We start from the raw sequence: 24,136 nt of genomic DNA, 5'->3' as shown, positions 1-24,136 counted from the left end.
GGGAGAGCGAACGCTTCAAATGTGTGCTTTGATAAATAACGACAATCTTACTAATTGAAATTTTAGATTTGTATAATTTAAAGGGTGATTTTTTTCCCGTCGTACAATTAATTTATTGTAAATTTCGTGAGACGTTATACTACACTAATTAAAAATAACGGCTTCACTCATATATACTTCGGTGTAGGTACCAACTAGTTTCAGACCCGTTGGGTCCTTCAGGGTGAGTGGATCAAATATATTATATACGTTATATAATTGAGTGAAGCCGCTATTTTTAATTAGTTCCCAATTGGACAGATTAATCCATAGAATCAATAGATCGACCCAATGGGAAAAAAAAGCAATTAATCTAACAATTACAATAAAATACTAATTATACCATAGTGATATAACAACTAAACACAAGTGGTTTAAATAAACCTTAGTAACCCTGAATTACGCAGAGAAAAATCAAGGCTTATCTGAACTATCGAATTAGGTAAGATAAAATAAAATAAATGAATATTGTAAACTGCCATTAACTAAATTAAAGAGAAGAAAGAATAATATTCTACCTACACACTTAAGGTTTTCACCGTTTATTGGGGGTGAAGCGGCGAACGTTTATTTTACAATTTGTAAAAGAATGACGTTGGCGTATCGGGAAAAAATCTTAAAAGGTGGAAAGCTGAAAAGTAGTCTAATGTAGCCAGGCGTCCGGATATACGTAGGCTTTTTAATTGCGTGTCCGGCCAAAATAAACGGTTTTCCGGCTTTTGTTAGACTTTTTACATTTCCCAAACGAGAGTGTACCTATTAATACTGAGACAAAATCCTAAATAATATAGGGTGTCCTACCTTTCTACCCAAATGTCCGGCCAAACTGGCTGGTCTGTCCGGCTAGTGGGTTTGACGACCTGGCAACCCTAAATGTAGTAATGCTTATTTTATAGTCATGTTTTTATTTGATAATAGGTTTGATAATAATTAGACCTAATATTGAGAGTCCACACTCACAAATAAGTCCTACGAAATTGCCTTACAAAATAGTTATTCATAATTTAAAAGTGCTGAACGACGATCGTGGTTATTTCTAACAATTTTCTTCCGCATCTTTATGTTAAAAAAAAAACAAGTCGTTAACCTGAAGTGTTGGCATCGTTGAGTGAAGTGTCCGGAAACGACGCTACTCGCGTGCATTTTCCCCTTTGCTATTTTCACGTAATAGCATGTAAATGTATCAGTAATAGCTTTGCTACGGACTGAAACTTCTAATAGACTCTATATTCGATAAGAAAACAGTAAAATAATACTAGCGAATAGCTTTAAAAGAAGAATGAAATGATAAAAATTACTTATTAATTTATTCTAACTTTAATATGTATTTTTCTAGTTTGGCTTTCAGCCTTTTTCAAACTTACTTTCATCGAATTTTCTGTCTGCGTACTTTTGACAACGTTTTCTCATTAAAACGCATTTGAGCTTTCATACTAACAAATTATTACATCAATGTATTATATCAAAAAGGCAATTTTAACTAATGTTATTATTGAGTACGCGTCTTTTGTGTAAAAGCAAATTTGTTTAGACACATACGCTGGCGGGAACATAGATTAAATTTACATACTGCTTTAATAACGATCGTTAATTTTAGATATCACTATCTATTAAATTGGTTATTGGAAATTAGTCACGGATGAATGGTTCAAGTTATAAATTTAGAATTCCTGGGCATTACATGTAATTTAAACAACTTTCTGTAGAGTATCATTTTGTTTCTTGTTAAATGTGAATAACAAGCATTTGCTCGCGACTTCATCCGCGCGCAATTAAAATATAAATTTAGTAACAAATATAGCCCATATCATCCAATGATAGTGTAACTTTCCAACAGTGAAATAATTATTCTAATCGGTTCAGTAGTTTTTGAGCCTATACAATGCAAACAAACTAACAATCAAATTTTTCCTTTTTATAACATTAATATAGAAATATATATCAATGGCGATATTGATTACATTTATTTCGTTTTCTATTTTCTTTTATAGATCATTATTTTCTATATGCAAGTTACAATATTACGATCTACAACAACGTTGGTAATTTTTTTTTTTGTTAAGCAGTATTTATATTCGATCGGGTGCTGCATAAATAATTCTAAAATTAAATATTTTACAAACTGTCTTAAGATATTTATAACTCTAATCAGAGTTTTGAGAATATTTAAAAGTGTTATATTTTATTAATAGAACAAAAATATGCAAAGATAAGCACGTTCGTTGAACATGTGCCACTTACGAGAGCTCTTATACGATGCAGGCCAGCTAAGCTTTTGCACTGAGGCCAAATAAAACAAGACTTTTATCTCGAGACAAGAAATCGCAACTGACAAATATCTCTACATTTATTTAAAACACTAGTCACTGGAATGAGAAAGATATTCATCTGACGGATACATACGAGTATCTACCTATGAAAGTATTAAGATTTAAGTTTTACTTACGCCGTACCTCGAGTTACAGTTACCTAGTTACATAATGTTAAGTTTTCATAAGTTACGAGTATGAATGTGTGTAAATGTTGTATTTTCTTTTTAATTTAAATCACTAACCATGGGTTTCTGAGACCATAATCTTATATATAAAATTCTCGTGTCAAGGGGTTCGAACTTGAACTCCTCCGAAACGACTTGACCGACTCTTATGAAATTTTGTGAGCATATTCAGTAGGCCTGAGAATCGGCCAGCATCTATTTTTCATAACACCCTCCCCTTTTTAGTTTTTTTTAACTGCGCGCGGACGGAGTCGCGGGCGACAGCTAGTCTAATATATAAAATTCTCGTGTCGCGGTGTATGTGGTTAAACTCCTCCGAAACGGCTTGACCGATTCTCATGAAATTTTGTGAGCATATTGAGTAGGTCTGAGAATCGGTCAACATCTATTTTTCATACCCCCCCCCATTTAGTTTTTTTTAACTGCGCGCGGATGGAGTCGCGGGTGACAGCTAGTATCTGTTTGTGTCTGTTAACATTTCGTCATCCCTGTCATTGTCATTGACAAAACAGAGATAACAATATGTTTTCAGCGGAGATTTTAGTATCGGAAACCTGCGGCAAGTGTTTTATAATTATTTTTTAGCTACGATATGGGCTTAGCGCCTCCATTTCTTTTAAATTTTCCCCTCCTAGATGTTTCATAAGAAAATGTTGTGGCGTATCAAGTGTCCAATTATTTTCAGTTTTTTTATAACTGATCTAATGTTGCCTCGTTTAACTTTAGTTATATTTTCGTTTTTAAATATTTTCATACAAAGATGTGGTTAACAATATAATAAGAAATCGTAGAATTAATTTAATGTTACTTTTTACGAGTAAAGAACTGTCGTTAGTCTTAAGTATCATTTCTTTAATAGAGAGTTATAGATTGTAGGTACGTAATCACTTAACTATTTTCATAGATTATAGCTATGGATGAGGGTAAGAAGTGCAAGGGCCAAATACATAATATGCTTCTTATTAAATTATTTTATTCTTATTAATTAATAATGCATTTTTTTCATAATACCTAATAAAACACTCTATTCTCGAACGACGAGAAATTAAAAGTTAAACGTTGCTGTAAATTAAGGTATACTTGATTGAGCTCATAAAACTTTTATAATAGGGAGTTCATTTAATTTTTATTGCAAGAGAAACTGGAAGTACCTGAACAAATTATTTTATAATTTCTTCTATTACTTCTTATTATCTTGAATAATAATTTTATTAATATTTTTAAGGATATCTCACACTTGTTGTTTTGTAATTCAAGAATTGATAAAGAAAAACAGTAAACGTGACGTAAATCCTATCTCACAAAATATTTCCTTATTTATTTAATTCTAATTTAATATAATAATCTCTTGATCCCACAAACAAACGTCAGATATCGATTTTGTGGGACTGTAAGCTTACATAAAATATGATTTTTTGTAAAAATTAATAAATAAATAATAATGTTCCCACTCTATATTTTGTCCGCAAAGTAAGTGTAGATGTTGTTTCCGTCTGTGAGTTTTCACTAACCAAATACATGTATATCACCATATTGTCATGTCTATTATCTTTCATAAAACAGAAACAAAATTATGTTTTTATACATGTGTTCCGACAATGGAAACAATACAGTTAAACTGGCATACGGATTGAATAGATTCTTCTATGATTTTTTGATACAAAGCAATAAATCCAATACAAGTGTAACGAACAAAATCCTCGCGTGATAAATCTATTTGCTTCGGAATCTAATATGCATCACATAGACTAAAACATTTACACACACACGAAAATAACTATAAATGTTAATATGTTATTATATTCTGAAGATATTTTAATGTAATAGAAAACAATTCTTGATGGCTTGAGTGGAAAAGAATAAAAACAATTACTTTGCTAAGCAAACCTGATCTTTATTTTACTTTAATAACATAACTATATGTATTTCTAACTAATCTTAACATTGCAGTCACTTTGAGTTCAGCGATTAACAGTAATATTAATAACGAAACACACATAAAACAAACTTAATCTTGAAAAAACCTAATATGTACACAAAGACAATATCTTACATTTATTATGCTGGTTCGGAAGCTAAGCTAAACAATAAATAATATTTTTAGCCGACTTCAAAAAGAAGGAGGTTATCAATTCGACTGTATTTTTTTTTTTTTTTTTTTTTTTATGTGTGTTACCGCGAAACTCCGCCCCTGGTGGTCCGATTTTGATGAAAAATATTTTAATCGAAAGGAAGTGCTTGCAGGTGGGTCCCATTTTTTTGTTTTTTTTTTTAAATAACTAGAAGACTAGTAGATTTTGAATATAGCTTCAAAATTTGTTGCGAACATTAGGGACATTTTTGCTTTCAGCGCTTACGTAGGCTAAACTATAGGACCTACATAAAAATGATGTATGGCGAATTGAAGCTCTTTAAATGTGCTAAATAAAAGTCCGCGATAGCATATATCTATCTTTTATAGTTTTCTCACAATAACCATTTTTTTCTTCAGAAACATCAATTAAATTCATGCCCTATTTCCGACGCTATTATTCGAGTTCAGTATTAACCCTTATGTAAATAAACATGTTCATTATCAAGAGAATTTAATGTAGATTATATTTGCAATTGAAACTATATCATTCTGTCTAATAGTTTAGGAGATATCGTAAGAATAAAATTACGCGGAAACGAAAATGCTACACGAAAAGCACAATTTTGCTTTCTGGGCTTACGTAGGTCAAACTATATGACTTACATAAAAATGATGTACGGAGTAATTATACATCCTTAAATTTGCTAAATAAACGTCTTCGGTGGCATATATCTATCATCTATGGATGTCTCACAAAAACCATGTTATTGTGAACAAACTTCGATTAAAATGCACACGAGAAACAGCGTCGTAAGCTTACGGCGCTATTATATTATATTCGATATGAATCCTTATCCAAATAAATATGTTTGATGGCTAGAGTATTAAATGTAGATTACGTTAGCCTTTAAACTATGTAATTCTGATCAATAGTTTGGGAGATATTAAATAATTAAAAACTACGCGCATTCGAAAAATGCTAGTGCGGCGCGCGGCTGGACAAAATTAAAGGCACGCTACGATGTATTAGTTCGGTAATTTTCAATTTGTATACCGATTTTGATAATTATTTCATTGTTTAAAGGATAAGTGGTTATCTGCTGCATTCTAAATTAGTTTTTGAATTGAAGTACACACATATCAAATAGGAAAGTCCTTTTCTTTATTTGTCTTATTTATGTCTTTATATGTATTAAGGAAATTTGTAATTGAACTTCAAATTCACTAAAAATTGTGAAATAAAACAAAAATTTTAAGAAAAAAAAATAGCCGACTTCAAAAAAAAAACAATCGCAAACAAAATGCACTCAAAAGTAACCTAAAAAACCAATTTCAAACAAAATGCACTCAAAAGTAACCTAAAAAAACCAATTTCAAACAAAATGCACTCAAAAGTAACAAAATAATGTCATGAAAACTCTTTAAACTCTAGTAGTTAGTAGTAGGGGCTCAGTTTTCCGCAACTCCACGACAAGCGCGTATTTTGGGTGTCTCTAAACTCTAAAGAAAGTTCTCTTCTTTCTTGTAACATGTCTATATTGTATAATTATTGTTATTTTGGAGTCGGTTTCGGCCTAAGTAGGGACATAAACGTAAGTATGTCTAATACATCTCAAATATAAAATGTCACCTATTTACTTCGGCCGACACCGACTGCGAAATAACAATAATTATACAATATAGACATGTTACAAGAAAGAAGAGAACTTTCTTTAGAGTTTAGAGACACCCAAAATACGCGCTTGTCGTGGAGTTGCGGAAAACTGAGCCCCTACTACTAACTACTAGAGTTTAAAGAGTTTTCATGACATTATTTTGTTTCTTTTTAGTGCATTTTGTTTGAATTTTTTTTTATGTTACTTTTAAGTGCATTTTGTTTGAAATTGGTTTTTTTAGGTTACTTTTGAGTGCATTTTGTTTGAAATTGGTTTTTTAGGTTACTTTTGAGTGCATTTTGTTTGCGATTGTTTTTTTTTTGAAGTCGGCTATTTTTTTGTACTTTAAAATATGTTATTTACAAACTGCGAAAATACAACTATCTTAAAATCTATTAACTAATTTAAATAAAACATATATTTTAAACTTAATAGAGTAATACGAATTAAATCTTCTTCAGTAATACTGTCGTATAAACAAGGATACCTGCTCCGGCGGGATAGGCGCTGCTATCGCTGTTGGTTCTGCCAAAATATATAAATACCTACGTAGATATAGAAAATAACATTAAAGAAAAAAATGACACGACAGCTACAGTACAGAGAGGAACTTGTGATATTTTTTGACGTGGACTGGGGGGCGCTAGTAACCTGTCATAATTTGGTTTGATAATTAATTCGGTTTGGCTATCTCAACCGGAGGGCTTATGCCCTTGCATAGCCCTTATATAGCCTTGTCGGTCCATATGTAACTCACAAGTCAATGTCAAAACGGAGACACAAGAATCTTGTCCTACTGTTGCTGTCTTGTCATCTTTTCTTTTATATGCTTACGTAGGTTTTGTATATTTTCCGACAGAACTAACCGCGATAGTGGCGCCTCTTTTACCGCCCCAGATAAGCTTGTCACATATTCGTAAAACGTTACATTAAATTTTAGGAACAATGTCTAAGTCCCTTTCTGTTAATCATAGAGACTGAAAGCTTTGCCATATTATTTTTGTTTATGACTTTTTGTTAGAATATATTTAAATTCATTCAAATTACGTAAAATATGCATAAATTTAGAAAAAAAAGATGGCGAGATTTACAAAATTACGGATCTCATTATTTTTCTTTCCATATAAAATTGATTTTTGTACGCGATAGTATTAGAATCGATATTTTAAATGCTTTATCTAAGCAGAACGCTTAAAGCATACTTGTACGTTAGATTGAAATGGATAAACCTCATCTTTCTACTTGAGCCCAGAAGAAATACAATGAAACTTTTATAAAGAGAAGTTTCTGTTTGTATTATTCATATTTTAGGCTCTTTGATCATCACTTTACTGGTACTTACAATTTGTTTAGTGTTTAATTTAATATAAAAAAAGTTAAGTTACTGCGGGATTCTTTGTGCTACTTTACCATTAAATTGTTTCATATTTTGTTACTTATGATTGACTTTTATAACAAATAACCAGCAATGTATCTCTATCAAATGCGTCTTTAGGAACGTAGTACCGATCTCATAACGGGGTATCACTACATGTATTGTTAACATGTGTGTCTATTGCGAAATTTCCTGTAACAATATAAAATTATTAACAAATTATCTTCAAAATATAGCAAGAAAGGTGAACAGTGAATGTTAATGTAAACGATGTGAGTTCAATTCTGTACTCCAATGCATGTTTATCCTATTTAATTTCTTAGGCATTTCAGCAAATGGTCTGCTAGATGGAAGCCTCCTCCATTATTCGATGTAAATATCCTTATCTTTCTCATACCGCCTTTTCCAGTTTATTCCGATATTTTTATAGTATGAGGAGACCTTTGCTGCGTTGAGTTGGATATGGTATAATATTGAACTTACTGGTTAGTATCGTGCTGAGCTGTTCTAAGTTGCAGAATATGGGCTGCTGCAGTACTGTGTTCAGCTGCTCCTGCACAGCGTGCTTCGCGTCGCACCAAATCACGCAACCCTCTTGTGACCAGTCTGATACTAGCATCTTCATACTCTGTACCACAATAACATAGGTTTCTATTTTAAGTTACCTTTACTTGTCAAATGTTGTCACAATGTTTACAATATGCTCATTGATTTTCAATTAAACTTATTTACACGTTTTATCTCATGAAATCGTAATGAAAATTATTGTTAGGAATATTTTGTTACTCAATTTTATCAAAGTAAGTTTAGTCATTTGAAAATGGATGAAATAATGAAGCAAAAGGACATACCTCTATGAATGTGTAGTCCATCCTTGATAGAGCGTCACAATGTATGACCAATACTTTTAAAGGTTTCACAATAGTTCCACTGATACCATTCGGTATAGTAATACGCATTTCATTACTGTCTGACGTAACATGTACAGTGTCTACGAAGTGAGGTTGCAAACTCTTTGAATGTTTTAGAGCTACCAGTCTCGCTCGAAGTCTCTCAGCGCTTGCGAAATGTAGTCCTCCGATTGGGCGAACTGCATAATGCGGTATAATAATTCCATCCTGTAAAGAATATTACAATTGGTTTATATAAACTGCGACACTTAAATCATAAGTTTAAGATACTAGTTTCAAGAATAGTGCCAACAGAAAGGTAACTGCCGCGATTCGTTAATTGGTCACTAACGAAGTACTTACATCTACCAACTCTACTTCAAGTGGTGGACGAGAGTGATAGTACAGGAGTAACAATATATCAACACCGACGCCGCAAACTAAGCCGACTTCAACGCCCAGAGCCAAACCGCATACGAATGTTCCTATAAGTGGTATCAGGTCCAGTCCTGAAAAATCATTATCACTAATTTAAAGAATTAAATTTGCTGAGACCTAATTTTTGTCCCACGAATAATGTATCAAACAAACAAGCTGTTTGTATCGTGGTAAGAATACTGTTTCATACAACAATTTGTTAATGAAACCACAGAAGTTTAAAGTAATATAACGATAGGCTTTTCGTCTTTTCTATGACATCTTTTCACTGTTTTATAAAAGCTGATATATAAATTTGTGGTCGCTTTACAATAGAAATAAGAGACCCTACTGCTGTAATAAAAAACCGAGTCTTTGTCAATGTAGGTGTGAGGTAAAATATGATGTCAGACGCTTTTAACGAAAGAAATAATGGACGTTGTAATAACTTTGCTCAACATGTTTGCGTACAATTACGATTTAATCTCTTGCTTCGTTGGGTAGCTGAATAAAGCTTATGTAAACTGCATAAAGTATGCGGAGGCGTTTGTAATTTCAATTATTTTTAATCAAGTAGTACGCGCGATGCATGAAATCAATTTTTACGATTGATTTTACGTGTTCAATTATTGGCATTAATTCGAATTCCAGGAAAATATTAAACCTATAAAAATTAGTAAATTAATAACTTCAGAGTTTTTTGGCTGTTACATAAAACGTTACAAGTAATTGTTAATTTAAATAATTATTTTATCCGACTGTGTAACCAATGCACTCTTTGGAAAAATACAATTTGCACGACATGATGTATTTAATTTTTTTTATATTTCATAAAAAAACATTACCGCGTATCTAAACGTAACTTAAGATCTCAAGTATTTCTGTAGGTAGCGTTAATTACAGCTCGCTTACAACTTAGACGTAAGAATTTGCAATTTAGTACCGTACACTTCACTTTAACAGCAAAATAAAGGATAGAACAAAGCAAGAAACATTTTTATAATAAGTTAATAAAATACAAAACATTAGAGGGTACCAACTTTATCCCACATTAGTTATTCATATTGCATGCAATTTTACTTTCTTTTATCTCACAATTTCTACAAAATTACAACCTTTTAGATGAAATATGTAAATGAGTCGCTTTTGTTTTCAAAGTTTTGGTCTTAATTTATTTTTACTTTGAATAAATTCGCGTTGTTATCACTTTCATTTCATAAATCAGATAGTACATGTGTCAATACAAGTTTTGCGATAGTCAAAACATACTGTCTCGGTTACGAAACTTGTATTTATACTCACTGCTTGTAGCCCATAACTTCTTAATAATAGCAATGTCAACCATATGTAGTACCGCGCATATGATGACTGCAGACAGCGCCGCTCGCGGAATAAAATAGAAATACGGCGTCAGAAGCGCCAAGGTTAACAGCACAATTATACCTGCAGAGATAAACACTTCTTCATACTTGATTTAATGAGAAACATAGAAATGAGTCCGCGTATAAAAATAATTTAAAAAGCTAAAAATACGCGGAGTGCAAAATTTTATTTTCTATTCTATTCGTCGTCGAAATATTCAATACAAATATCTTCCTCCTCTTTTCCTGCTTAGTACTGTGATACTTTATGTCGGTTAAAAGATTTTCTAATATTTTTTCCTTCTATAAAAATCTTCTTACAATATGACAATGTAATGGCTGATGTCTGAGCAATGTTCGCGACGTAAACCAATAAATTAGAGCAAATGAAGACTTAATAAATGGAAATAAAGAAGCCATAAATACCGGTGTAAAAGCCCGCGGCTGGTGTTCTCACGCCCGATGCGTCGCTTACAGCGCTTCGAGTGAAAGATCCGTTCACCGGGTACGATCGAAAGAAAGCGCTTATTATGTTGCACACTCCTAAAGTGACAATTTCTTGAGTTGCGTCCAACGTTTTGCCTTTTGCTGAAAGAAATATATTATAACTTTTTCTTATCAAACTGTCGGCACACAAATGTGTACAATATTGTTTTTTAGGTTATTAGAATCTGTATTATTTTTATTTGTGTCAAGTCAAATGATGTCAAGTCAGATGATGTAAAATGATGTCAAGTGATTGGACAAGCTATTCCATAATAGGGAAGCATAAAAAGTAAAGTCGTTTGTCAAATACAACCTTGAAATGAAAAATAAATATGGTAGTTACCTAAACAACAAGATGAATAGAGCTGGCAATGTTTTATATTCTTTAAATTACACATCGTTTAAATAACTTAAAGTATAAAATGTATTTCTTATTATTGAAGAACCTAAAGAAGATAAGAATGCTTCTTGTTTGTAGGTAAACTGTGTAGTGTATTCGAGTTTTTAGTTAAATTTAGTTAGACAAGGAATAAAATCATGTTTTAATATTTGTCACAAACGTTTGAACATAAAAATCTTTATTACAGGCTTAAATAATCATGCCGGTTCAGTGAACTCCCAACGAGCCTTTGGGCATTGTATTTTCTAACTTTATTCCATTATTCCAAGATTTTAATATCGGCGGCATGAACATAACAACGCTCGCCTACATAGAAGCGTAATCAAAACAAACCCCACAGCACAATTTACATGGAAATCGTAATTTCCCTCGAAGAATTCGCATGCTTTAGAAATATTTCAATGTAAATTAGACCGACGTTTCCACAATACACAATTTACAGCCGGCAACAGTCGTCAGAGATACTTAAATTATTTTAATTGCTCTAACCCTTGACCGCCCTTCGCTTGACCGATCACCGTCGGGAATAATATATTCTGAATATTTTACAAGAATTGAAAAAAGTCGAAGTGGATATGAAAATATAAGCTTGTTAATTCATTCAAGAAATTGACCGAAATTAACAAATAAGTTTCGAATATATTTAAATTCGTAATCTATATACGAAATTAGGAAGTTCATTACATTTTTTAATTTCCTCTACATAAATAAGAAATAGACTACCATCGCTATTAATACTTGGAATTCTAAATCATTACATTTATACTTAGAACATAAAAGGTTAACTTTCAGTTTAACTTACAAAAAGCCTTTGCAATGGCAACATTTGATATGATACCAACGATAGGAACCACGATCAATCCAGATCCGAGATGGGCTAGCATCTGTCCTGCAGAAGTTGTAGTATTTCCAATGGTGCTGGAGAAGGGTGGCAACCGAGGTGTGGGCAGACCTGGTGTTATTGAACCTGGAAAATGGAAACATGAGAAAATAAAATGGTTTTAATGAACATTGTTTAATCGCCAAACGTGTTTGCTTAGAGGTGTATACTTATACATATTACGTGAGAGAAACAAAAGTATTAAATATAAGAACTGCTCTTATTATACGCGAATGAAACCGAATTTCAATTCATATAATTTAAAATTAAAATACATTTTAATTCTTACAGTAAGTCAGTTAAGTTATTTTAATTAAAAGAATTACCCACCAGTTAGCATCAAAGGATAATTTTTATCCTCATAGACAAGGAAAGCGATGACAGATGCAATGACCACTACAACTGCATTCCTTGAAACGCCCACGAACCATAGACTCCTTTGAATTATTTTAGCGCTGCGACGGCCTTTGTCGTCTTCTGGCTCCTTTAAGCGGATGTCCTTCATTGCCTGTAATTGCAAATTCCTGTAATTTAACCATGCGTACAATACCAAAGGGTACAATATAATAATACTAAAGGAAATACTTATTGTAACTCGTAAGTTGTATCTAAAGATCGATTGATTATAATCTTGACAAAAGAAAGTTTACAAACGAATTGACAATTTCCTCCTTTTTAAACTTGGTAAAGTATTTGCAATTTTATTGCCTAGTACATTAAAAAGTAAAATTAAATTATTTGAATTTTAAGAGACCATGTTTATCTATTAGGGTTGAACAATTAAATAATACCTCAGATAATGAAAAATATACATGTTTGGTACAGATGCACTGTGGTTCGTCATGTACAATGACGATCTATATTATTGAATTTCTCGGTTCGCCTATACAGGTTTAGTGTAGGTAGTTCGACTCATTTTTATTCTCCCGCACAAATGGGTAGTTAGAAATCCCTCACCGCCACGGTCGTGCGCGGGGCCTGCGGGGGCTTGTGCGTGAAAGACAGTGTGTCGGTAGAGTGCCGAATCGAAGGAAGTTAGACGGAAAGAGTGACAAACGAACGTGTTGCTTTCCTAGCGAACGGGGATGCTAGAATATTCAGTTCCGCGTTCGGTCCAATAACGACGCGTCTGTAGCACGCTTACGGGAAGCGGTGCATCGGGTGCTTCAGGAGCCTATAGACTATTTGTGACTTATTTGAATCGACTGACACAGACAGAGTAACAAGACACCTTTAGGCGGTGAACGAGGCATCGCGTTGGTAAGTGGCACTTCATCTATTTACAATATCACGCCATCCACTGCAATGCTTAGTTTAAGACTGGTTGTGCCGCTGGACCCAAATCCGTTGTATACATACAGTATCATTACTTGTATTTCAATAACGTCAGATTCGGTAGGACAAGATATATTAACATTTAGTTTATTTTAAAAATATACACAATTATATAATTTGTGTCTGTTTAACAACAATTGAAAACGTATAACAATTCCCGGAAGCGGTGAACGCATGCAAGCGTCAAAGCCTTATTAACATTCTGAACGTTTATACTTAGCCTCGACTTTGTAATTGAGAAATAATGAAGGCGCTGCAAGTGTTAACAGTTTCCTACAACAATTGTAATTTCTAACGCAGTTGTCTCCGTGATCATTTAAAACATTTTGTATTGATAGTCGTGTCATATCATGGTTTTATAACCTATCAATGTTGCATTTAATAGTGTCTACTGCAGATGCACGTGTGCTTAAACATAGTGTTATTTTTATTTTTTTTTCAAAGAGAATGCGAGAGATTGAAATATCTTATCGCACGGGTGTTTTATAGCAATAGTAACAAGACACGTACGGTTGAATTTGTAAAGGTTCTACTGTCTACATTGCAGTGACAAATAAAATAAGTCTGAACTTATATACATTAAACCTAGATAAATACGGCTGAATCGGAATTCCAACACTAAATTATTACACTTAAGAAACATCTGTTTCAAGGACAGTAACTACTGTTTTTCTGTTAAACATTCCTTACGCTACATAGAAGCTAAAATAGTTTAATAGATATTGTCCGATAACTGAATTTCATCACTATTTGATTAACCTCTTGCCTGATAACTTAAGTACAGTTACATGGAAATGTGTTAGTGTACTATAATATGTATTTACTTTCATTCCCATAAGCACAATACAACATGCAAATCCAAGTAGCGTATCTTGCATACGCGTGTCTGCAATGTGATGGACAACTCCTTCCCACGTTGCCTTGAACGACTCCGCATTGAACTTTAGCCCGAGAAGCCCTTTGATTTGTGACGACGCTATCGTAATTGCTGCTGCCGATGTGAACCCAGATACCACTGGCAGCGATACGAAGTCAACTAAAAATCCTGAAAAGAGCACAATCTTTAGAACAAAAGATGTACAACAAAAGTGTAATAGTTCTCTTTGAGTTGAGTTATAAAGTGTTTGGGTTGAAATTAATTAAAGTAGGTTTAGTTTCAGTTTGGCCCTCAGCAAAACCGAGGCCCTCTGTTTTAAAGGGCCTCGGTGGAGGGTTCCTGCGGGGGCCACCCTCCGGGTCAACGGAGAGGAAGTCGGGGTCAAGGCCCGGATAAAATATTTGGGTCTTGTCCTCGACGGGGGTTGGCGCTTCGGTGACCACTTCCGAGCGCTGACCCCCCGGCTTGTGGGCGCGGCCTCAGCCCTGGCGAGGCTCCTCCCTAACCTCAGCGGTCCGGGTGTACATGCGAGGATGCTGTACACCACGGTCGTCAAAAGTATGGCCCTGTACGGTGCACCGATATGGGCTCGCGCCCTCAATGCACCCAACAGGGCCCTCCTCCGCAGGCCGCAACGCATTGTTGCGGCGCGTGCGTGCCGGGCCTACCGAACGGTAGGCCACGCGGCGGCCTGCGTTTTGGCCGGCACCCCTCCGTGGGAAATCGAGGCGGGAGTGCTGGCTGAAGCCTACTGGGCGCGGGCCACACAAAGAGCCCGGGGCGAAGCCCCGGCCCCAGAGGAGATCTCCCGCGCCCGGGAGGCGAGGAGAATGACGACCGTGGAGCTGTGGGCGAGAGGCCTAGCGCACGCCAAATACGGCGTGCGCACTATAGAGGCCATACGCCCACTGCTCCCGGAATGGTGTGGGAGGAGCCACGGCTCCCTCACCTTCCGACTGACACAGGTGCTGTCCGGACATGGTTGTTTTGGACGGTACCTGTGTCGGATCGGAAGGGAGGAGAGGATGCGCTGCCACGGGTGCGGCGCCGACGAGGACACGGCGCAGCACACACTCGAAGTATGCTGCGCCTGGAGAGAAGAGCGCCGCACCCTAGTGGCGGCGATTGGCGGCGACCTCTCACTTCCCGGCGTTGTACGCGCCATGTTGGGAAGTGAGAGGTCTTGGAACGCGGTCTCCTCCTTCTGCGAAACAGTCATGTCGCAGAAGGAGGAGAGGGAGCGGGAGCGCGAAGGGGATCCCCTAGCGCCCCCGCTCCGGCAGAGAAGAGTGGGGAGAAGGAGGCGGCAATTCGCTGCTGCCCTTCTCCCCACGACTTAAACTTTGAGGGCCGTAGAGGCCAAACGCAGGCGGGGTCACGGAAGTAAGCTAACGCGTTCCCGTGGCCCCGCCGTAACGCGTGAGAGGGCAGTCTGGTTTTAGTGGGTATTCCGGTCGCCTTCTGCGGCCGGCGAGTCCCACACTCCCCTACGCCATTGCACAGCCCGGCGTAGGGGGTGCGTAAATGCATTTCCAGACTATAAAAAAAAAAAAAAAAAAAGGTTTAGTTTCAGTTAACAGTTGGATATCAATCTTCGAATTAGGATCATTATTAGTCGAATTCGAAATAGCTAAATACAAAAACACCAGTTAAACACTACTAAAAGATAGAGATGAACTCATGATGCTCAGCGAAAGCTTTATTCAGTTCTCATAATGAAATTTCTTTACGAAACGATATCATTATTTCAGTGTCTTTTAAGGGAGTATTTAAACATACCGAGTTGTGCAATCCCAGCTACCAAAGTTACAATGCCGCCTATAAAACACAAGAGTACAGCAAAGTCGGGATTAGTTCCGCTGGTATACGTAAAGGTGAGCAGAGAGAGTAGAGCGGTGGGCCCGATGTTTATTTGAGGGCATGTACCCATTATTGCGTAGACAAAGCCACCGGCGAACGAAGCGTATAATCCATACTGGAATATAAAATGAAACGTTTTACCATACACACATTGTTGACAGCGTCTAACGACATCTAATGTTCCTTAACATTTCAAAATTATGATAACGACACGTATGCTTTACAAAATTATTAATTAAAAAAAATCCATATTAAGAAGGTGTAGCGTTTACTTTTGGAATCTCTGAACACATTAGTTTTAATATTTTAATATGTAAATATAAGGGTAGAAATATACCGTCAATATGACACTATGTTAATGTTCTGTAATCATGTAAGCATGTACTTGTTTATTAACAATTTTTTTTTCACAAGCTGGATGTCTTTACTTTCAAATTAATGTTACATTAACTTAATTAGTTTTTTTTTTCGTTTATAACGATTTCTGTTCTACTTCTCCTACACCTGGTACTAAATTTGAGATCTTCATATACGCTAACCATTTAAGCACATTGTCCGCATCACAGTTCTCACCTGAGGTTCGAATCCGGCGAGCGAGGCGTACGCTATCGACTGCGGTATTAATGTTAGCGCGATTGTAATCCCGGCTATTAGGTCGCCAATGCTCGTTCGCAGGTCGTAACTTCTCGACCACCGCACTATCGGGAACACACGACCCAATAGGCGTAATGGATGCGATAGCTTGAACATTGTTACTCCTGGAAGAAAACAAGGTGTACAAGACGATTTTAGTTGCTCATTTGTTTGTATATTTTATAAAAAAAAATCATTCACTTGATAAATGTAGTGACACAAGTTAGGATGATCTGACTTGATGAAATAACAGTTAAAATTTTATTAGTTCAAGATTTGAGTTGAGTTGAATGGCACCATCGTTCTTCAGACTGGTTGAAATTGTGAAAATAAATTATGACTTGTGTTTCGTGTGTCGTTTTATGTTAAATCAGATGTAAGAACTATATTATTTTAACTACAAAATGATGGTTTAATACCGCAGTTAGTTACAACATCGATAACAAAGTTTCCTTATACTGCAACCGTTATGATAGCATAACCGAAGGCTTTTTTTACATCTCCAGCCTTGAATTTGCAAGAAACTGAGTAAGAGGTTTTTCAGCTTTTTGCCGCTCGGCTAGTCAGTCTTTCAAGGCTAAGATTTATAATAAAAACAAATCATTCCTTGAGTTCAAATAAATTTGTGCGAAGCAATATAAATAAATAGTTTGAACATTGTAACCTGCGTTTTGGTTTGAGTTTTACCAATGTACGGCCTTTTTACCAAACTTACCAATTAGAGTTTTACCAAACCTTACAGTAGTGAATTTATAAGAATTTTCTGTGGCCCATGAATTCAGCCGCGCCATAGTTTTTCGGTCAATTCCGATTGTTTATATATTTAGCCTATAACGCCATACGTTTTTTTTTGTTTTTATATTAAGTTTATGGCTTTGGACAAAAAGGCCAAAAAAAAGGATAGATGTCTTCTACGAAAATAACACATGTACCCAAGAAGGGAGTGAATTAACATAGGTAATATGAAAGTTGATTGAGAGAAATGGAATAATTTTTATATAGTACAGTCAGCTGCATAAATATGTTACATACATTTATAAAGTTTCCAAAATATTTACTTATCATTCCGTATGCTTCTGATCTGTTTTTTTTAAAAAACCTATCCAAGTTTATGTTTTGTAAATGCATACAAATTTATGCAGCTGACTGTACAGATACTATATAAAATATGAAGGATATAGCGTTTATAGTATTTCATAGGTTGTGTACAATTAGTAGATACTATTGATACACTTGATATCAAGGCATTGAATGTTATTCAAACATCACTCCATTCTTGCTTCAACTACTCTCAATAACTGAATGTCTGTCGACAGAGTTCAATGACTTGTTTTGATACACTGTACGTGTGATACACTGTATAAGAATAATTTTCTTTTAATATATAAACGTAATCAATTTCGAAAGTTGTGATAATCGCACTCATTACTGAGGATTGCAGTTAAGCCTAATTGAACAAATAACAAGAGAAACAAATTTTAAATGTAGAATTACAGCTCGTAGAATAAGTAAATCACCGATTACCGCTAGCCAACATTTTCGACGAGATAGTTATACAGTCAACTCTCCTTATCCGAGATCCCGATATTCCATTTTCAAAAATCGCGTGCAAAAAATCTGTAGACAATCTACGTATTCATGAGCAAAATATTTGGTAGCGGTTACGGTATTGGACTATATTTGCATTGTTTAAATTACGTAGGTAAAAGGTAAAACGTCTTACTTCGATACCCGTATTCTCTAAAGCGGGGATGTCCCCGCTCGGCCTTTTAACTTCTAATGCATATGATACTGTCGCTATAGCATATACCAAAATGTTATTTACTGTTTAGATGGTGGATCCAGTAGACAAATTGTGATGACTTTTCCTCATTCGTCTTATAACCTGTGTGTTTAAACTACTAATATCATGTTTTATTACAAGCAAATTCAACTTGACACTAAGATTTCAACAAATAATCGATGTGAAATAAAAACTTGTATTCTTTTTTCTTCCTCATCTAGTAAAAGATAGGAATGTTTTCATTTATTTATAATTTTTTTTTGTTATTTATAACATAGTATAACATTGTTTACCTCCGAATAACATACTGAGTATAGAGCGTGGAGCATTAGTTAAGCGCTTAATCGGAGCGAAATCTACACTCCCCGGTTCGATCCCCGCTATATACCAATGAGTTTTTCGATTTTAGAATTACATATGTACATGAAAACATCGTGTTGGAACCTGTGGGCCTAGCACGAATATTTGTGACAATCGCATCGTCATTGTCAAAATGAATTAGACCAGTGTGTTTGACTATGGATTAGTCATGCTAACTCGAGTATTCTCCGAGTCCTTCGGCATATCGTAACATGTTAAGAAATAATAAGTATACTTTAGGAGTTATGTACATTTTTTATTAATATTGACTGACGTTTATTTGACCACTGGGGAATTCCCATGTCCTCATACAATAATTTATTGACATAATTATAAAATACTTGTAGACTCGTTTATAAAGTTACATACTTTAGTATCCATATCTTATATAATAATTATTGATACAAAAAGGATACACTGAATACGAATAAATGTAACGAGGTATTCTGGTCCACTTATAGACTTGTTCGCGAATTTACGCGATGGTAGAAAATTAAAAACATTATTCGGGGGATTCAAATATTTATTGATATGATATTTACTAAAAAAAAACTAATTATTAATCTGATGTGACTGAAATAGGCAAAGAAGAATTGAGTGATCGCTCTGTCTGTGCACATAAAATAATAGGTACAATTGGTATTGAAAACTAAGATTAAGAATTGTAATTTACCACGCATAGTATTCAAAGGGTGATCTCCATACTACGAGAATAATATTTAAATCATATAGGAATACGATAAAGGTAATTAAAAATAAAAGAAAATTTACAAAAAGCGAAAACGATATTATCAAAACTTACCTTTATATTTATTTTTCCCGCCAAACTTTCAACTTATTAAAAAAACTGCACAAATAAATACGATACCATTTTAACAGTCACAACAATAAAGGATCGTTATCATTGGCTCATATCCGCGTCACGTGACCAAAGTCTGCGCCTGCGCAAAAATATCGAGACAACCTGCGCATTAGGCAACGCTGTTACTACGACTGTCTGCACAGTACTCACCGGCTACTCTTATTGCAACATTACATAGCACAAATATTATACAATGAGATTATCCTTTATCATGGCTTATTGAAAATTAGTTCCAAACGACAAATAAATAGAATAGTCCTTCCGTATGAAATGTAAATTTACATCTTACTACATGTTAAAATGGATGGATGGTTTGTTTGAATGTATCTCCATTACGCTTCAACGGATCTAGATAAAATTTGGCATGGATATAGAACATAGTCCATATTAATACATAAGCTACTACTTAAGTTTTTATTTAATTCCGCGCGGACGGAGTCACGGGTGACAGCTAGTATGAAATATTATTAGAATTTTTCGTAGAGACATTTAAAAGGAAAGTAAAGTGATGCGTAATTATTTTACTAAATTAATTATTAATACCATGCATTCATTTTATTACCATCCAGCATCCAGTGATCTTTTACTGTTGGGTTTTGACTGCTGTGAAACTTGTATTGACACGTATAGTTGTCTGTATTTTTTCAAGTGACACAATACAAATATGTATCAATACAAGCGACACTGCAATAGAACCCATCGTTAGAATAGACATTTTAATAATATTCATGCTGCAAAATTTAACAATTACCACCGAAAAAGACTATCTGAAATAATCTTTGATTTAAAGATGTATACGTATATTTTACGTAAATATTTACTTGTTACCGAATTATTTTGAACCCAAGTCTTTATCCTTCAGATGCTTATCCACTAAGCTATTGTTACTTAATAGAAAGATTAGTGATAATTGATGCTAAATGTATATCAGGAAAAAACCTTGGAATCATTTCGTCTCGTTTTGGGATTTCTATAAGTCGTCTATTAATAAAACAATAAAATAAATGACCTTACCGTTGTTTCGCTTTTCGTGATAATATTAATTCTTATGAAAGCAAACTAAAACGGGAGATTAATTAAAAACATTATCATTTAAATTTATGTATATTTAATCATATATATTTATGAAAAGGGAAGATTAAACATCCTAATTGGTTAAGAAAACCTTGTTTATAAGATTGTGGTCAAGTTTAAAGCAGTCAATGTCACGAGTTACTTTAAGGTTATGACTTTCCTCTTTATCTCTAAAGACGCAAATATCGACATTTAAAGTTGTTACTAACAGTCATAACTTTTTATTTATATGTTGTCAAACGAGTCAGTTATTAAATAAGAAATGCGAGAATAAATTACTAGTAAATTAAATAGTACATTTTACACGGTCGAGTCGATCAGCCTGATTCCTTATCTGGTGAATGATGTAGTTGGCTTCACTCAAGACGATACGATGAAGTAAGTACATAGTATTGATTATTTCAATTCAATATTGAAGTGACTGTTCTTAACACGTTCAATGCTACTTCGCATTGCGAGTTCACTTTAAAACGAAAATAATTAGTGGCACTGGAAGTGTTAAGTATAGACGATTACACCGTAAAGAAAGTAAAGACGCATCACCTTCTGGCAATCACCTTTTGATACTTTGGCAAAATGTGAACGGTTATGCTCTTGTATTGTGATACTTAACTCTAAATATAAGTTATTATTGTTACTGTGAAATACTGTGAATTAATTTTCTTAAACCATATTTTTTTTTGTATTACAGTAGTTGAAACTATCATGTAAATATATATTAGTATATGTACTATAAATTTTGCGAGTACTTCAAGTGAATGATGGCTGTTGGTAATATTTTGGTTTCAATTAGCACGTTCGACTTCATGTGCGTCAAATGTGCTAAATAAAAATAAAATATTACAGGTACCAAATGATTAAAATTGGTACAGTACATTACAGTTAACGACATAGTTGAATATATAGTACATATATAAAATATTTATTTTAAAATCATGCATCTTATTCATTGTAATACGAATGAGCAGTTTTGTTATCCTTATAGATATTTCCCTACAGTCGTATCGTTCCTATAATTTCCATGTGCAAATTAAGAAACAGAACTAAAAACTTAACTATCTTAGTTCCTTAACTGCCAGAAGTTGTTGCAAATTTCATCCACGTAATTGAGAAAATCTATTGGAAAGCAATTCCGACTGGAATTAACTTAAAGTTGCCTGTTCTTGTTAATTTCGTTTCTTTCAATTACACTTACAGTTTTCAACTCTTCTCGTCGCTTCTGTAAAGATGTAATATTTCTTGGTGCTGTTATATTTTCAAATTAAATACGCCGTAAAAACTTTGATTTTACGTCTTTGTAATGTTCTATTGTGTAATCGCATGAATAGTAGTTTCTGTATAAATGATGAATTAGTATAATATTTTATTTTGATGGCAGCCATTTAAAATATATATGTAATTTTAAGTAAATTATAGTAAGTAGTGAAGTCATTGAACTATATACCTAATATAATTTTAAATACCTATCTATAATCTCTCTAAGTAAATATAATTATGTAAATACGCATCTAAGAGTGGTAGCTGAAAGCAACAACAACAACATCTGTTGCACGAATGGGCCGGTGAAATACCACGACCACACAGGAGACAGGCGTGAAGTGGAAGCAATACCGCGTTTCGTGAAGGGATGTGACAGAGCTGTCGCTATTTCGGCGAATTCAGGCGGCCGCTAGCTCGTATGCCACCTTATGATACGAGTATAAAAAAATCTTTTGACTATTTTATTACTCTTATAATATTCTTAATATTTTCGCTTGCATATTCATTATTTTTTTCTAGTAGTAGTCTAAGTATACCTATTAGATTTATCGTCAATCGGAAAAAAATTGCATTTTCATCAAACCGAATATACTGTTAATAATTCATTATTTCATAACTATATTTGACAGATAAAACAAGTTGCAATGTAATAAATAAATTGTTCAATAACAATCAGAGTTCTAATCGTGTTGTTAGAGCGCATTATTACTTCTTACGGAAGTAATTTCGGCAGTCGTGTTCGACCCTAATAGATTTGAAATAGAAAATAACAAAACAAAGACAAAAAAAAATAACTATCCATTCGTATTAATTAGAGTAACAATATATTAAATATCGTAGAACGATACTCTCCTAACACATAAAATGAAACCTTGTAACACTTTCTTGATAAAGACAACTTAAAATTCGCTTTCGAATAGTACATTTGCATTTAACAAACTATTACATAAGATACTTATTATTTAACTTAATGTCATGCAAATTAGGAAAGAAACAAATTACAGTCATTTCGTCTAATTTTTCAAAGTTAGCTTACACATTAGTGTTGGTAACACACATAGTTTACTAGTTTTTACTAACCTCTGAAATCAAAGTCATTTAATGGCCATTTAATCACTCCCTTGGTGTAAATTTCTCATGATGGAATAATGGTAATTAAAAATAAACTTGATGTATCTTTTTGTATTTTCAAATTATATAGAATACAATAAATGAGTTGCTTTTTTGTGTTACTATTTTGGCTCATAACCATAACGTACAATCTGTATAATATATAATATATTAAGAATTTTCATTGATGTGGATTTTATATTTTTTCGCGAAATGTTTTTTTAATTTTGATTATTCAGTTAAGCAACATGGCTTTGCTACAAATTAAACAATAATCAAATATTGACACTATTTTTTTATAGAATGAGTTTTTATAAACGAAAAAACAAATACATTACATAAAACCATAGAAGATTTAGCCACAACAGTTATTTCGGTAAAAAAAAAACATGCATTTGTTTCTCATGTTCTGATTGGAAACGGAATACATTATATTATATGTGATGGTTAAATTTGAACACTTGAATTGAACGTTGAGCAGTGGTAATCCAAACTTTTTAATTGTATTTTGTCACCATAGAAATCATTATGATGTAATTTTTTGTTGCTGTCTGTTTATGCATTTTTAGGTCTTAACATTTATAAGAAGGAAAATGAAAGTTTATTCACGATGTTCAGTAACGGAAAATTTATTTTCCGAGGAGATATGTTGGGTCAGCAGCGAAGCCGGACTGAATTTAAAATGAGACGGACCATGTATCATCCGGATATTGCACTTCGCGCATCTAGATTTATCCATGTACTAAACTTTAGATTGCAAGGAAAAAACTTAAATGATTTTATTAAAAAAAGATTTAGCTTTCTCAATTAGCAAGAAACATTTGACTGGATTTACGGTTGAATTCTATATTCTATGTCGAACCATTTTTCATTATTAACTTTTTTATGTCACGTTGGTGATATTTTTC

General features: G+C 34.0%; 1 protein-coding gene across 1 annotated transcript; it reads right to left on the bottom strand.

The window, feature by feature from the left end:
- Positions 1-7,411: 7,411 nt before the first annotated feature.
- Positions 7,412-19,931, bottom strand: LOC106710140 (sodium-independent sulfate anion transporter). The gene is made up of 12 exons (XM_045679614.1): positions 19,725-19,931; positions 16,720-16,904; positions 16,066-16,261; positions 14,234-14,454; positions 12,405-12,582; positions 11,997-12,161; positions 10,735-10,896; positions 10,250-10,390; positions 8,894-9,039; positions 8,492-8,758; positions 8,124-8,268; positions 7,412-7,832 (listed from the first exon to the last, which is right to left on the bottom strand). The coding sequence occupies exons 2-12, from the start codon at positions 16,894-16,896 to the stop codon at positions 7,777-7,779; spliced, it is 1,854 nt and encodes a 617-aa protein (XP_045535570.1). The 5' UTR covers positions 16,897-16,904; positions 19,725-19,931; the 3' UTR covers positions 7,412-7,776.
- Between the last annotated feature and the right edge of the window lie 4,205 nt (positions 19,932-24,136).

The sequence above is a fragment of the Papilio machaon genome, chromosome 10 (genome assembly GCF_912999745.1).
Source record: "Papilio machaon chromosome 10, ilPapMach1.1, whole genome shotgun sequence".
NCBI classification, from domain to species: domain Eukaryota; kingdom Metazoa; phylum Arthropoda; class Insecta; order Lepidoptera; family Papilionidae; genus Papilio; species Papilio machaon.
Note: the sequence above shows the minus strand (reverse complement) of the source record. Positions and strands in the feature narration are given on the sequence as shown.